We start from the raw sequence: 16,361 nt of genomic DNA, 5'->3' as shown, positions 1-16,361 counted from the left end.
GAGGAATTGATTGTTCAGTAAGCTTTCCACTGTCTGTTTCGCCAGAGCACCAAATAAATGCCATTGTTTGTTGAGTATTCATTGTCTGTTCTTGATATTTCAATAATTTATTGACATCATGCAATATAGGGATGTTAGCACTTTATTGTATCTGGGGCTGCAAAAGAAGTTGAGTGACGGCTGTTGGAAGTTCATTATTAGCACAGAAAGAACCTGCTATAAGTAACATAATTTAAGGTTTGAGTCGAATGTCAAGTCCACTATGCTTAATTCATTCCTACATTTTATTTTAACTAATGTACCAGCATTTCTATAAGCACTAGTACGACATATATTTGTAGAAACATTTGTGTAAACTTCACACATTGAATTGGGCTAATATATAAACCTGCACTGTGTAATACATATGTGTGCAGAAGGCAAGAAATTGGGCCAATCTTGTTTTTTAAAATTTGAAAAGATTCTTCCTGAATCACAGTTGTGCCAGTCTCTCATCAGGAATTACCTCACCGACAAAATTATGCACAGGACATGCTTTTAAGATAATAAATACCAGGATTTATTGTTTCGATTAAGAGCGTGCAAATATTTGATATGTTAAAGTAGGCGCTTTGTCAATACAACTATTTTCTAATAGTCTTCGAACACTTAAAACATTACCTGTGCACTAATAAACCTCAAAGTGAAGCAAAAGTATGACAAATGTCACCCCCCTGGGCATAGTATAGGCATAAAACATGAGACTGTGCGTAGTAGAGGAAATATACACTACGGAGGCGGCTAGACTTTTCTGTCTATACAGGGATCACTTGCACTCTCTGAAGAGCCCTGTCTATGCGATTGATTTCCTCATTTGTTCCTAGTGATCCATTAGTGCTTTTAGTAAACTATGCTACATAATGTGCCATGTAATTACAGGCACTGGCCAGTGGAATGAACACCTAGTTGTCTACATTGTTTTACCCATATTTTGACAATAGCTGTGCATTCTTCAAGAACAGTTTGAAACATATACTACATTTGTTTCAATTCTGGCACTATTCGATTTGTATTCCATTCAGTATGCAAAAATTACTTCTATATAGGGTTACAATGTACCTTCATGTAATAAATAAACATATTTCAGGGTTTTTTCTTTTTGTTCTGCAAGTTAAACTCCTAAGGATTACCTCCACATCCACTCAGCCATCTTGGTGGCACGTATGGCTTCTGACTGGCACGTTACATCCACGTGAAGAGGATGTGGCCATTTCAGTGCCGGGTCTTCTTCAAAGCTTGCTTACGTGTAACTCGTGAACTCAGATAGCAATTGTCTATCGACACCATCATGCGATGTAAATGTGAATGTATTAAGTCAAATACAAATTCGGAACATGCATGCGTGTGCAGTATGCTACATAACATTGTTACACAAGCGTTACCGTATGCTCAGATATGTTGAGCTGCCAAGGTAATTCATAGCATGTACCAGTATAATGTGAAAAGCTGTTCCATTGTGTTTTAAGAATGCAATGAAACAATTTGAAAACACTGATACGACGTGACACATGACACTGACAACACCACAATACGAAAGTCAGGTATCGTGCCAGTTATGTTGGTACACAGTGTGGAAATAAATATATTGTAATACAAATTAACAAGTTGTTTAGTTATAATATGATATAGCCAAGGCTATGCAGGGGTGCTTAATGTTGTGGAAATATTTTTGGTAATCAGTTTAGAGCACACATTTCAGTGGCTACAGCCATGTGACATTCCGTGATGTAGCTGCTCAACAATGAAGCATTTGTTTATTCACTTGCGTACAAAAGACTCCTGTGTACAGTAAAATACTCAGCGAGAAATTCTGAATGTTGCACGCCTCACTGGGACATGTTGTTCTCCAAGTAAATCATAGCCTAATTGAACATCCTTGTGCATGAAAAGTGGTTTGCATGTGCACAACAAAAGGTAATAGTAGATTGTTTTGCTTAGTTCCCTGAATTGTTGGAAAGTTCTCTGTGGTCAAGTAGAACCAATTTGTGGATGCCTTGTTTAGTTGGAGCTAAGCTACATTTCTGAGATGTTTAGAACATAAGCAGTGTAAATGTTCTCGTGAACGAACCTACTTATTTTTGTTGGAATCTTCTCTTTCTGCCATGAGGGATCGTTTTGTCTACAAGTGCGTTGAAGCAAAATGACATCGCCAAATCTTATTCTATGTACACACCATTTTTGTCATGTGCAGGCTCTCTTCACAATAAGCGGCACATTGAAGCCCTCATAGATCGCTTCAGATTCTGTTGGAATTTACGCTAGCATATTGGCCTTTCTTTGACAGAACAGTGCACACCTACACAAGGTAGGGTTTCTGAGACCTTTTGGCTTTGGTGATACTCCACCAGCTTTTACATAGTGCTAAAGAAGCCCTCTCTTCCTTTTCCCAGTGATCTGCTTACACACAGACTTAACATAAGGGCTCATTTAGGCTTATGGAGAATGGACTGGGGACAAGAGGGGACGTTGCTGCACACTCAATGCTGTGAGCACAGAGAAGCTGTCATGGATTGGGGTGGGTGGGGAGCAAGGGGGGGGGGGAGGGGAGCTTTTGAATCTGCCTTAGCGTTGCTGCCACGTCTGGGTTTGGCCTTCATTATGTACATTTCGATGTGTTGTCTTTACTCTCGAGGGCCATTTCTGTTGAGGTACGTACGAAGATGTACGGACAATTCTTTTACGCTCCGTAATGTGCTGTGCGGGCCAACGATCTAGCTGCCATCCTACGCACAGTGCGGCATTAACAGTATGTTCACGCAAACGGAGGGGTGTCACATGCACAAAAGCCTACAGTATTTTTTGCGAAGAAATTATACAAGGCATTCACCTTCCGGAACGGTCTGTGGTGTGTCAATCGCAGTGCTAAGCGTAAATGCCCACATTGCCTGGAATGTAGCACTGCCCCTCGCCCGCAGCAAAGTGTTTATTTTTTATTCTCTTTGGCTGCCACCTGGCGTAACGTCAGTGTGAATCTACATATACGCATGCAGGCTTGTTTCACTAAGATGCTGCAACAGACTTAAAGAATGTGTTGTGCAGAATCCATTGTTCATAGTCTGTTAAATTCACACCTTTAAGTACACTTTTGGGAGTTGTCTTTGTCCGAAAGACCCAGGGCACGTTTAAACTAGATGGCGAGCATCAGCTGCAGATGCACGAGCTGTGCACTGTGGACACTGGGCAATGTGTACGTAGCCCTGACCCCAGGCGGAATAGATGGCTGGATGGCTTCACTCTTTCCGCACCATGGGGAAACTAGGTGATTTTTGCAGGTTACGCGAGATATTTTTTCTGAACTACTACACTCAATATTTTCTCGAATACATAAACAAAAAGCAGAATCAATGCACTTTTCACGCATAAAAGATTTATTAACGAGATCCAGGGAAAACAGGGAAAGGCGGGAAATGGAAATTCAGGACGATGAGCAAAAGGAGAACAAGGTGAAAACGGGAGCCAAGGTTTCGACAAGTGGACATGCCTTTCATAATAAATATGTTATATTTATCAGCGAAATGTATGTCATAAAAGAGACATAAATTGCCAAAATCAAGATTGTGTCACAAAATTGAACAAAGTTTGTAAACAAATGCTTGTATCTACTAAAAAAATATAACATAAATTATGATATAGAAAATGTATTGCCATCTAACAGGCACTATATCCCAAAAAATCAATTTTTCATTCACCAGGTTTTCCACTAGAAAATCTTAAGTGCAAGCACTACAGTTTGGCATGCAAGGCTGCGGCCACCGATATTCCAGGATGGCTTGCGTTGTCGTCGCTCTCAATGTCCGATGAAAAGGCAGCATCCTCAGACTCACTGCTGCACGATCCACCGAAAGTCCGTTGCATAGCTTGAAGTGGCTTGGATCTCAGGGTGTGTCAGGTTTCAGAAAGCTATTTGTCCTCTTCTCGAGTTAACTGTCACGTCTGCGTGTATCACGGAGCATCTCGTAGGTGTATGGTCGTTTCAATTGTGGCAATTTGTTGAACTCTCTGGCGGAGCTTCGTTGTCTTGTGAGTGGTGATACATGTAGAATTCCAAGGTGAAAGATCGTCCAACTTCGTATACTCATGCCACAATTTCCATAGAGATTGGAATGGAGTACCGCGACTGTCGGTATATATGGTACCTTTTAAAGGGGTCCTCAACCCCCTCACGCTTGGAGAAACACAATCTGCTGATAGCATGCACTAATGTGAACATCTCAGCCAAATTTTGGAGTTGTACAAGACGTGCATGGAGCGCAAGTTCACCTTTTTTCTCATACGCTTTCTTTTTGAGACGCCAACAGCAGCCCGACAAGAGTTAGTAGCAGCTAGCTGCTCCTAACTCTGGTCGGGCTTATTTATGTTGTAATACAGGTTATTCCAATATGGGGCTGCTGTTGACGAATAGCTGGCATCAATCAACAATGACATTTGGATCAGTGAGCTCCTTCCTACGACTACTGTGTATATGTATCCATAGAGTTTAATAACCAGGCTGAAGTAGGCGAAAAGTTGCTTTCGAATTTCGATAATAATTATGTACTTCCGGAACCTCACACTCGGCCGCAGCCACCCACATAGGAATCAAGCTTTGGCCACCCTGCTTATTGGTGCCGCAGTCGTCAGGTTTCGTTAGTTTTGAACACTGAACTAGCATTGAACCATGCAAAACTTAAGGTCACACCACACATACGCTGGGACTTTTGGGCACAACGTTAGAGCAGCTCATTTCCCTGTGCCTTGCAGCTCGTTTGTGGTTGGTAGATTGGTCCTGTGCAGCTTTTATTTCTTTTTTTTTTAGTACTGTTGCTCTTGTTTGTTGAATTTACCGTTGCAAACGGGGTACATGTGGGCTCTCAGCTTGGCCTTTCTTCTCCTATGGTGCTAAGATTTAAACTGGTTCTCGAGTTTGTTACTGCTGTTGACACTCACTTTTGTGCGTAGATCACGAAAAAAAATATCTCCATCGTGGGGCTTCCTGTTGCAGATAATGTACAAGTAGGAGATGTGTGGCACATTTTAATGGTACTCTATGTAGCGTCTACGTGTACTATTTCTTGCCTTGCATTTCATATTGTTACGTGGTTTATCTCGGATTTCTGTGGCTAGTGAATCAAAGACTTGCTTGAGCACCTGCTCGCCACAATGCAGAAGGCAGATGTTCAGCAACCCAAATGTAAACAATGAACGCAAGTATTAAGGAACGTGGCCCAACCACTGATAGTTCTACCCTGGCTCAATTTCGCTCTAAGGTTTGCCTGTCTTCATGTCCAAGAAATTGTCTGAGATTTATTCCAGCTAGATTTTTAAGCTGCTATTTAGTGTTGCTTCTTTTGATGGTACTATGGGAGGTACCATGTTTGCACAATGTTCCTCACACTTTTTGTGCAAACACAATGTAGGTTCATTGCAGGAGCCCGCACTATGTTGTAGATATAAGAAGTGTGCAAATATGACTTGATGGCGCATGCCATTTGTTGCGACAGCATAGAAAGACAGACGGTTCACACGCTCAATCCCAAATGGACAAGGGCCCCCTTTATTCGAAGGCCAGTACATATATACAGTCAACCAACATCCAGAGAGAGCACAAACTTTTGGCATACTAACAGAACAGTGGCATCCTTTACATCTCCCCTCTTAAGGACCACGGAAGAGAGGTGAGGCCAGGAAACAGTTAAAAGTGTAGGTGATCTGGGCAAACAACACGTTGGCCACTGCGTGTCCACACCACTCAATCAATTTCCATTGAAAACTGTCCCTGGGCGGTTCCTGACCCTGCTGTGCTGCAAGACGGTGGTCTTCGGATTGCAACGAGATGCTGTGGTGGCTCTTGTATACTTGGTGAAGTTGTCTGATATTCTCTCACAAGAACGAAAAGGATGAGGTGGCACCAGTTACGTTGCAGGATGCCGCCTTGCTGCGTTTCAGCCAGCTAGCAACCTGGCGTTTGGACCAAGCTCAATACTAGCGTGTACTTGGTCGAGTCGCACCTGCACCCTCTGACCTGTCAGTAGTGGGGGCAGATATACGGCTCGGTGACACATATTAAAATCACTGGTCTGCTTGCCATTGTACTTACGTTCCACCTTCCTGTAGACCATGGTTCACATTGCAGCCACTGACAAACCGACATTTTGTAGGCACGCTTTTATAACAACTACTTAAGGTGAGATTCAGTGCTGGCTATGCTTGTGATGCATATGACGATGTTGCCGGCCACATCTCCCTTTCTTTAGTGAAAGAAAATGGCTTTTGGAACTAAGGCTTCAGTCACACTCGATGTAGCATCGAAGAAAGGGGGTTAACTGAGGGGCCTGATTTTTATGTGTCGTATCATAAGCTAACAAACACTGACACCAAGGACAACACAAGGGAAATCACTTGCGCTTAATAAATGAAATAATGAAACCATAAATAATTGGAAATGAAAGTGCATGAAAAAACTTGCCTCAGGCGGGGAACGATCCCACAACCTTCGCATTACGCGCGCGATGCTCTACCAATTGAGCTACTGCGGAGCCGTTTCCTCATCCACTTTCTTCTCCGTGCTCACAGCACTGAGTGTGCAGCAACGTCCCCCCTTATCGCGATTCTAAGCACTAATGGATCACTAGGAACAAATGAGGAAATCAATCGCATAGACAGGGCTCTTCAGAGAGTGCAAGTGATCCCTGTATAGACAGAAAAGTCTAGCCGCCTCCGTAGTGTATATTTCCTCTACTACGCACACTCTCATGTTTTATGCCTATACTATGCCCAGGGGGGTGACATTTGTCATACTTTTGCTTCACTTTGAGGTTTATTAGCGCACAGGTAATGTTTTAAGTGTTCGAAGACTATTAGAAAATAGTTGTATTGACAAAGCGCCTACTTTAACATATCAAATATTTGCACGCTCTTAATCGAAACAATAAATCCTGGTATTTATTATCTTAAAAGCATGTCCTGTGCACAATTTTGTCGGTGAGGAAATTCCTGATGAGAGACTAGCAGAACTGTAGTTCAGAAAGCATCTTTTTCAAATTTCAAAAAACAGGATTGGCCCAATTTCTTGGTTTCTGCACACAATGTATTACACAGTGCAGGTTTATATACAAGCCCAATTCAATGTGTAAAGTTTCTACAAATATTTCCACAAATATATGTCACACAAGTGCTTATAGAAATGCTGGTACATTAGTTGAAATAAAATGTAAGAATGAATTAAGCATGGTGGACTTGACATTCGACTCAAACATTAGATTACTCATCTATGTTACTTATAACAGGTTCCTTCTGTGTTAATAATGAAGTTCCATCTGCCGTCATTCAACTTCTCTTGCAGCCCCAGATACAATAAAGTGCTAACATCTCTATATTGCGTGCTGTCAATAAACTATTGAAATATCAAGAACAGACAATGAATACTCAACACTGGCATTTATTTGCTGCTCTGGTGAAACAGACGGTAGAAAGCTTACTGAACAATCAATTCCTCAAAAAAGGACCCATTTGTAAAAAAAATAAAGGCACGAATAGAATAAGATCCAAAGAATCCACGATGAACCATGTAGACCAGAACCAAGAGGCAACAAATACATGAATTGGTTCTAAGAGAACAAGTTCATATGTACCAATGAGAATACTGAAAAAAAGAACTGAGCCTAAAGAACACATCATTCAGACATCTGTAGTGTAACAATAATGATTACAATGAACATACATAGTTTGCTGGGGCATGCAAACAGTAATTTTTGAGATACAAATGAACATCGATTACTTTTCGAATAATGAAAAGCCACAATATAACAAAGCAAATAGCTATTTTTGCCGACTTCTGTTAACCCTTTGAAGGTTTTTGCCGTACATGTATGGCGGCGGTTTTCTCTCCCGCAAGGTCTTTGCCGTACGGGTACGGTTCCAACCCTCAGGTTGAAATTTTGCGCCATAATGGCGATGTGTGCTCACTGGGAGGTGCTGCCACCTCTTAGCACTTACAAGATGCGTTTGAAATTGGTGCTACCTTCTTGTAGAGATAAACACAAGCGATTTCTAGCTTCAGCGCGTCACGCAGACTGCGGCAACACCCCTTTTGCGGTTGCGTTTTCGGTGCGTGCTAGCAATGGAAGCCCGCGAAACGTGATTTTTCTCATTGTTGGCACTCTCTTGCAGGGGTTGGGGAAGTTGATTTCAATCTTGATTGGCGCTGCTCTTAGCTTGTTGATGATCGCCGCTCACGAGGTATTCTCGCTCTCAGCGGCAACGCGCTTTCGCGGTTTCGGTTCTGCCGCGTGATCGCAACGGAGGCGCGCAAAACGTGATTTTTCTCTTTGTCGGCAGTCTCTTGCAGGGGCGGCGGAAGTTGATTTCGATCTTGATTGGCGCTGCTCTTAGCTTGTTTATCACCGTCACTCACAAGGTATTCTCGATCGCCATCTGCGGCAATGCGCGTACGCGAGAGGTTGCCTCAGAGCTCTGCCCAAGCCAGCCGCACGCAGAGAATATGTACTGTGTGTGCCAACACAACTCATCACTCCAAGAGGAGAACAGACACGCGCTTTAGGTGTGCAGACTGCGATAAGGCACTGTGCATAGACACATGTTTCAAGGAGTACCACACTCTGAAATACTATTGAACATCTTGCAGTTCAGAGTGATGCCGACAACAAAATACTGTTCATAATTTTTTTTTTACTATTTATTCCGGACTTATACCTTCTGTAGATTCAAGATCCGCAATAAAGTAATCTGACCACCTGGGAAAGTTTTTTCCAAAATAATTCCACCCTCAAAGGGTTAGTTAAGGTTTAACTGTATTTTGTTTTCTTTCTCAGCTATGACGACATTATGTGGGTCAGTTCTCATAAATCCTTTTGCTCTGTGTTCGATAACGTGTTGAGAAAAGATGAAGAAAAAATATGGCGAACCCGCAAAAGTGCTTCAGGGACCCTTTAAGAGCAAGCTTAGGCTTGGGGGCTCCATTCTAAATGCGTGGGAAGGGAGAAATCATTTTTCTTGACAACTACAGCACCAGACCACATGAGGTTTGCTGCATATAAAGGAAATAGAATCTAGTGATTGTTGGTAGTGAATTTTTTATTTAGGCCATCAGTCTTTTAATAACAATTTTGAAAAGCACGAATTTTCAGAAAACGAAACTATCAAGTTTACATCTAACTCGGCAATGAAAAATATCACAATTCTGTAAAATGCTACAAGTAGGACATCTATAAAGTGGACAAATTGACGTATTATACAAAGCGTTAAAATATGCGACTAATAGTGAGTCTGGTAGCGGCATGGCGAACAGCTGTCTGAACTTTGCCCGCTTTATCTTGCAGATCTCTGCTTGCGTCGGCCGCCACTATCCGGAGGACTATGCTTTTTCCATTTGTCGATTGCGTGGCATTCCGGTACATGTGAACTTGGATTCCACCTTCAACAGCACGTGTGATTTCGTATCACACGAGAACCTGCTTATTGACGACGACGAACTTCATCGGTGATGGTCAAACAGTGGATGGCGGACTACTGATGAACGCTCACGTGGTCACAGGACGATATAAAGCGAGACGCGCGGCTTCTGCTCTTCAGTGGGTTTGGTAGCAGCATGGAGAACGGCTGTCTCAACGTTGATTGCTTCATCTTGCATGTAAGCAATAGACACCATGTGCATTGCTTCAGAAGTGACGATCGTTGTTTGCGGCTGCTGCTGGACCCTGAGTGCCTTTTGTGTACCTTTTCTTGTTTGTTGCATTCCTTGAGAATATTGCTAATTATGTCGGGTGATGTAAAGTCAAATCCTGGCCCAGACACAAAATCTGACCATATGCTCACGGAACTGCTAGAAGGGCAAACACGAATAAGCCAATATTTAGTAAGTCTGACCGCTAAAATTGATGTATCTGAAGATAGGATCTCGAAGATAGAAGCGTGGGCGTCGGCCACCGCTGATGTCGACCAGCGTGTGTATACTCTAGAAGAAACAGTCGACGACCTTAGAACAACTTAATAATCTATGGTGTGCTGTAATGTAGGTCAACAAGATTGTTGACCTACATTACAGCACCATGGTGCTGTGCTCTCTGAAGTCTGTTCAAGTGATGAGGATCAGGAGCAGACGGTGCAACATTATGGCCGGTCACCTGTATGAATGCACTGGTGTATCTTCAGGGCATTTCTGAACGAGAATCTCTGAAGGTAGAGTGGGAACTGAAATGGCTTCTCGCCTCATGTGTTTCCTGAAGGTGCCCCAGTATGAGAAGCTCTGAGAGCATGAAGGGCACTGATATGGCTTCTCGCCTGTGTTGGTGCGCAGGTGGACTTTCAGGTTGCTCTTTCGTGAGAAGCTCTGACAGCATGAAGGGCAGTCAAATGGCTTCTCGCTTGTGTGAGTCACCAGGTGCGCTTTCAGGTCACACTTTCGTGAGAATGCCTGGGAGCATGAAGGGCACTCAAATGGCTTCTCGCCTGAATGAGTGAGGAGGTGCTTTTTCAGGTCGCCCTTTCGTGAGAAGCCCCGAGAGCATGACGGGCACTGATATGGCTTCTCGCCTGTGTGGCTGCACAGGTGCTCTTTCAGGGAGGTTTTTCGCGAGAAGCTCTGAGAGCATGAAGGGCACTGATATGGCTTCTTGTTTGTGTGAGTCACCAGGTGCGCTTTCAGGTGATATTTTTTTTAGAAGCCCCGAGAGCATGAAGAGCACTGATATGGCTTCTCGCCTGTGTGGCTGTACAGGTGCTGTTTCAGAGAGGTCTCTTGCGAGAAGCTCTGAGAGCATGAAGGGCACTGATATGGCTTCTCGCCTGTGTGGGTGCGCAGGTGGGCATTCAGGTTGCCCTTTCGGGAAAAGCTCTGACAGCATGAAGGGCAGTGAAATGGCTTCTCGCCTGAGTGAGTGAGGAGGTGCATTTTCAGGCCGCCCTTTCGTGAGAAGCCCCGTGAGCATGAAGGGCACTGATATGGCTTCTCGCCTGTGTGGCTGTACAGGTGCTGTTTCAGGGAAGTCTTTAGCGAGAAGCTCTGAGAGCATGAAGGGCACTGATATGGCTTCTCACCTGTGTGGGTGTGCAGGTGGGCTTTCAGGTAAAACTTGCGCGAGAAGCGTTGAGAGCATGAAGGGCATTCATATGGCTTCTCACCTGTGTGGGTGAGCAGGTGGGTTTTCAGGTTGAACTTTTGAGAAAAGCTCCGAGGGCACAAAAGGCAATGAAACGGCTTCTCGCCCGTATGGATGCGCAGGTGCTTTTTCAGGTGAGCCTTATCCGAGAAGCTCTGAAAGCATGAAGTGCACTGAAATGGCGTCTTGATTGTGTGGTTGAGCAGGTGGGTTTTCAGTCTCTGCTTCTGTGGAAACCTCTGAGGGCATAAAGGGCAATGAAACAGTTTCTCGCCAGTATGGTCGCTGGCATGTTCTTCCAGAAGAAATAGTTCATCAGTCTCATAGTCACATAGCTGACATCGGTGGAAGCATCCTTGCTTTGAGTTGTCACATTTGGCAGTTGATGCAGAAATTAAAGGCCTCGATGCTGCACAAAGAAAAAAAAAGTAAATAAGAGTTGTTAAGAAATGACAAAAAAGAACACAGAGGCTAAATTTAATGACAAGCAATCGTTTTCATTTGATTTGGGAGATCTTCAGGGTGATTTCAAGTACGATGAAACAAAGAACTCGTAACGGTTATTTTTATTTACTCAGTAGCCACCACAAGATCACCTATTTATAATTTGCACCATACCGACTCTGCGTTAGGAAGATTCGGTGTCACTACAAAATCAAATGCCTTTGTGAATAAATAAAGCTACTCCGCCGCCCCTACCTCTTGAACCTGTCACATCGCAAGACAGAGAAATTAGGAGGCACAAACTGGCACAACAAATTTGTTTTATACCAGACTTCATCAGTGAGTTTCCTCTTGATCACGCACTGAACTTTGGCAACGTTATCTTAAGTCGTGATTTGAAGGAGCCGGCTAGGAAATGCTGCAGTTTTTCCCATATAACCTGCCAACCCGCATCCTCTTTCAGAACAGCCCATAAAGAAAAAGAATAATATGCGCGTATAACCCATGAAAATAACTGCATACACAACCTCCAGATGTGTTGTTGTTTTTTTTTTTTTTATTATTTCTATTCTGTACAAAACAGCATCCATTATGGGATTAACTACTTGTCCATGTCGTATCTTAAGCCAATGACTGCTTTACTGTTTCCCAAGATGGGAGCTGGGCCGTTATCGGCCCAGCTCCCATCGTAAGTGGCCACTATCGTTGCCGCTTGCGATTTGTTGCGTGCCCACGAGTGCAGACGAGATGAATCGAAAGGCGCCTTTTTTGTTGTTGTTGGCCACAACATTTATAAAGCCTACAAATAATAAAGCTAATGCAAGTTTGATTGTAGCTTTTTTTTTTCATGGAAGTGCGGAAAGTGATGAAAGGAATGAAATGGGGCATCAGCTTAAAAATGTTCGGTGCATGCAGACTGCTTGGTATGTCTTGGAAGAGTTGTTCGCGTAGCATTCGACAGATGGTAAGCGCGATCATCATTAGGTAGACTTGTCACACGACATATCGCTGCAGCAAGTTCGGGGTGCGATCATTACAAGAAAAAGAAAAAAATCTAATTTTGACGACAAAATTCAGGGGTATGATCATTACGCGAGTGCAATCATTATGCAAGTAAATGCCATACCAGCCGGAAAAACGTAACTGTCAGAAAGGCTGCAAATTGCAACAGCAGTGATAAAAACAGCTCTGAATGGCTGCCAGTACAGTTATTAGACATCTCGGTGCTTGTACGTACCTTAACTGGGGACAGAGTGTGCACATGTGTAAAACTAAAGGACACACACGATGTTCCATCAAAGTGGCCACTTTCAACTTTATTATGCTTCTCTGCAAAGCTATGCACATGGTTCATTAAAATTATTAACACTAAATTTCTCATGAAATAAGAATTAATTGCATTATACACCAAACTGATAAGCTTGAGTCACTAGTGAGCACAAGTGAAATACAAATCGCACTTCAGTGATCTTGCTATACTGCACACTATAATATCATGTATATCAAATGAAATGTCATAAAACAAGCGACTCAACTACACCTACTATGAAGCTGTATGCCTAAGTCACTAGTGAATACCATCATTGGTATCAATCCAGCTGTAATAAAACAAACACATTTTTGTTACCAATGCTAAAAGATAACGCTGATTCATTAGTGATTACTAGTGATGCGCTGACCACAATGTTCTATACTTTCATGCAGAATAGCGTCATGGATATCAAATGAAACGCCATCGAGACGGCAATTCAATAACTTTAATATAATAACTAGAAGATGTTAAGCTTGAGTCTCTAGTGATGATGAATCACTTTGTGCAATGTGACCTTTGCAGCCACCATTCGTGCACATCTTCAATGGCATAAGTGAACGTGTCAGTAAATAAGTTTAAATCATTCAACGTTCCTAATTTATATCACACAGTCATTATTGATCACTATTTATAAGCTCCGTTCGGTGTCCTACTTGTATGCGTCGCAGCGTCATGGATGTCAAACAAAAAACTCTTTTAAACATCGATTCAGTTGTGATAACTAGGAGACGCAGAAATGTAGTCACTAGCGATCACGGATCACGTATTTCTTTGACAGTGGCAGACATCCTTTGTGCAAGTCATCATTGCTATCTATCAAAACGTCATTATATCAGGACTTTTTTCTGCTACCATTGGTAACTGATAATGCAGACTGATTAGTCATCACTAGTGATAAGCTCCATTCTGTGTTTTTGTACTTTTACACAGCATAAAGTCATGAATATCAAATTAAAGATGAGTTAAATGATTATTCAAGTTTATTCCCTAGGAGATGTCACTTTGTCACTAGTAATAACGCACCACTTTGTTTGGTATGACAGCAGTAGCCATCAATCTTATACGTAGTCATCGATACCTATCAAAATGGCATTGAATAAGCATTTCTGCTACCACTGCTACCTGATAATAAAGAATGTTTAGTGACCACTAGTGATAAGCTCAGTTCAGCATTCTATTACTATTATAGAGCACAATGTCAACGAGGTCAAATGATAAGTAATTGGAACGGCGATACAATATTAATAATTAGATGCTAAGAATTAGTCACTGCTTATCTCAAATCAGTTTGTTTGGTAAGACAGCGGTAGCAATCATTTATTCATTTTGCCACACGTATGGGCGTGTTTCTTTAACTACTTCTCTCTATTTAAGATTGCAGATGTGGTCGAAACAGTGGTGCTCACTAGTGATTAAGTCTACTTTGATTTTCTCAACTATTTGCAAATCACAGCTTCAAGGACATAAAGTGAAAGGCCATTTAACAAGCGATTGAATTACGAGAATTACGAACAGTGTAGTTTGAGCCAGTAGTAAATATCAATAACCTTCTTACTGTGATAGCATTTACCTGTACATACTACTGTTGAGTAGAACAAACTGTCAATATAGCAGCGGTTAGCTGAAGAATATAAAGAATGTCAGCTAATCACTAGCAACAAGCATTGATTTTCTACAGTTATGTGTTGTCGGCATTTACAATCCTTCATGGCAAGGGTGTCAAATAACCCGCCGTGGTTGCTCAGTGGCTATGGTGTTGGGCTGCTGAGCACGAGGTCGCGGGATCGAATCCCGGCCACGGCGGCCGCATTTCGATGGGGGCGAAATGCGAAAACACCCGTGTGCTTAGATTTAGGTGCACGTTAAAGAACCCCAGGTGGTCAAAATTTCCGGAGTCCTCCACTACGGCGTGCCTCATAATCAGAAAGTGGTTTTGGCACGTAAAACCCCAAATATTATTATTATTAAGGGTGTCAAATAAACAGTCGTTAACAGGGTTATTAAATTATGTTGTGTAACATCTCATATGCTTAAGTCCGTAGAGATGGCCAGCGAACACAACATTGATGGTGCTTTGCAGTGCAGACGGCAGCTGTGATGCGTACAGGACGATTTCGCAAGTCCCGTATATTATGAGAACGGTGACCAATTTGACCATTTCGATGATAAATTTCTTGAAACGGCATATGGTGTGAAGCATTAAAAAGATGAGAACAAAGGATGAAATGCCCAACAGGTGTGTAAGGAATGAAGCGACTAGCTGCGTGACCGTTGGTTCCGATTGCTCGGTGCGACTGCTATAATGGAACCCCATTTTGCCTGGCCTGTGGTTATGCCACACTTCTTCTGTTCACAACATGCTGCTACGTGCCAGGAAATGGATGAGTCGGTCGATTATGACAGTGCTCCTTCTATTTGATGTTGTTCAGTTAGCCGTGGATGAGGAAGTCATTGGCATTGTCCAGATTTTATTGGTGGCTCCTTTAAGCACATTGCCCTTAAGAAGTTCTCTCTTTGCCACTTTCCGAGACTGCAACAATCTGACACACTCGCTGCAGCGACGACTGCAGTTGCTACTGGCATCCCACCAGGCTAGAAGGGAGGCCCAGGAATCCCGTAACAGTGTCCGAGCAATCGCAGACTCGTCAGAGGGGTTTGTTTCCTTTTCTTTTTGGACCAGTTCATCAATAGACGGTTGTCCATGTCATTCTTGTTCTCGACTTAGGCGCCAGGAAGGTGTCCACTAAAACACCAGCGTGACGATCTGCTGTACATCATGACAGTGCCGCAGCACTTTCGTTCGAACGTGACTTAAGGGGGAAACGTGGGTCCTAAAACTCTTTTCTTATTTTTGGGTGAATCTTTAACAAACTCCACTGTCTGGGGTAATTTTTCATGCTGATTTCAGATATGTAATTAGATTTTTGATAGCTGTAGCAGTTCATAAAATATTGAGGTCAGAATTCAAATTAATTTCAAACTCGTTACGGGGCTTTTCGGTGATTCCTTCTTGCGTAACCAAAAACTAAATGCATGACACCATTGCTAAAAACCTACTGTAGGGGGTGATGCTATTTTTATTCATTTGGAAGCATTTTACAGACAAGAAAACAATTTTGCATTTATTATGAACATTTTTTTCTAATTAGCAGTGAGTACTATACCTGAATGTAATTTTCATGACGGTGCAAGAGTAATCAAAATAGCATCACCCCCAAGATCATTTTAACACGAATAAAATGTTACCACCCTTGTCATTTTTGGCCAAGAACAACCCAGACAATACACCAGTAAGGCTGAGTACGGTGTGCAAAAACATCGAACTGAAATAAACGCATTTGAAGTTTCAAACAAATGTTGCTTTCGCTGAAGTGAATCTACAGAAATACAAATGGCACCGTTTTGAAGCTCTATGTTTTGTTAGAACGGCCATACTGAATGTGTGACTGCACACTCTCAAAATAATAGCA

General features: G+C 42.5%; 2 protein-coding genes across 3 annotated transcripts in view; one reads left to right on the top strand and one right to left on the bottom strand.

Annotated features, from left to right (window-relative positions):
• LOC126526502 (uncharacterized) overlaps positions 1-16,361 on the top strand; it is a 121,566-nt gene that overhangs the window by 42,764 nt on the left and 62,441 nt on the right. The gene's annotated exons all lie outside the window — the stretch shown is intronic.
• On the bottom strand, positions 9,006-11,623 carry LOC126526500 (uncharacterized; the record flags this gene model as incomplete). Its single annotated transcript, XM_072285711.1, has 2 exons — positions 9,006-10,689; positions 10,822-11,623. Coding segments are annotated over 2 exons (1,335 nt in total), but the record flags the coding sequence as incomplete, so codon positions are not given.

The sequence above is a fragment of the Dermacentor andersoni genome, unplaced genomic scaffold (assembly GCF_023375885.2).
Source record: "Dermacentor andersoni unplaced genomic scaffold, qqDerAnde1_hic_scaffold ctg00000039.1, whole genome shotgun sequence".
Taxonomy (NCBI): Eukaryota; Metazoa; Arthropoda; class Arachnida; order Ixodida; family Ixodidae; genus Dermacentor; species Dermacentor andersoni.
Note: the sequence above shows the minus strand (reverse complement) of the source record. Positions and strands in the feature narration are given on the sequence as shown.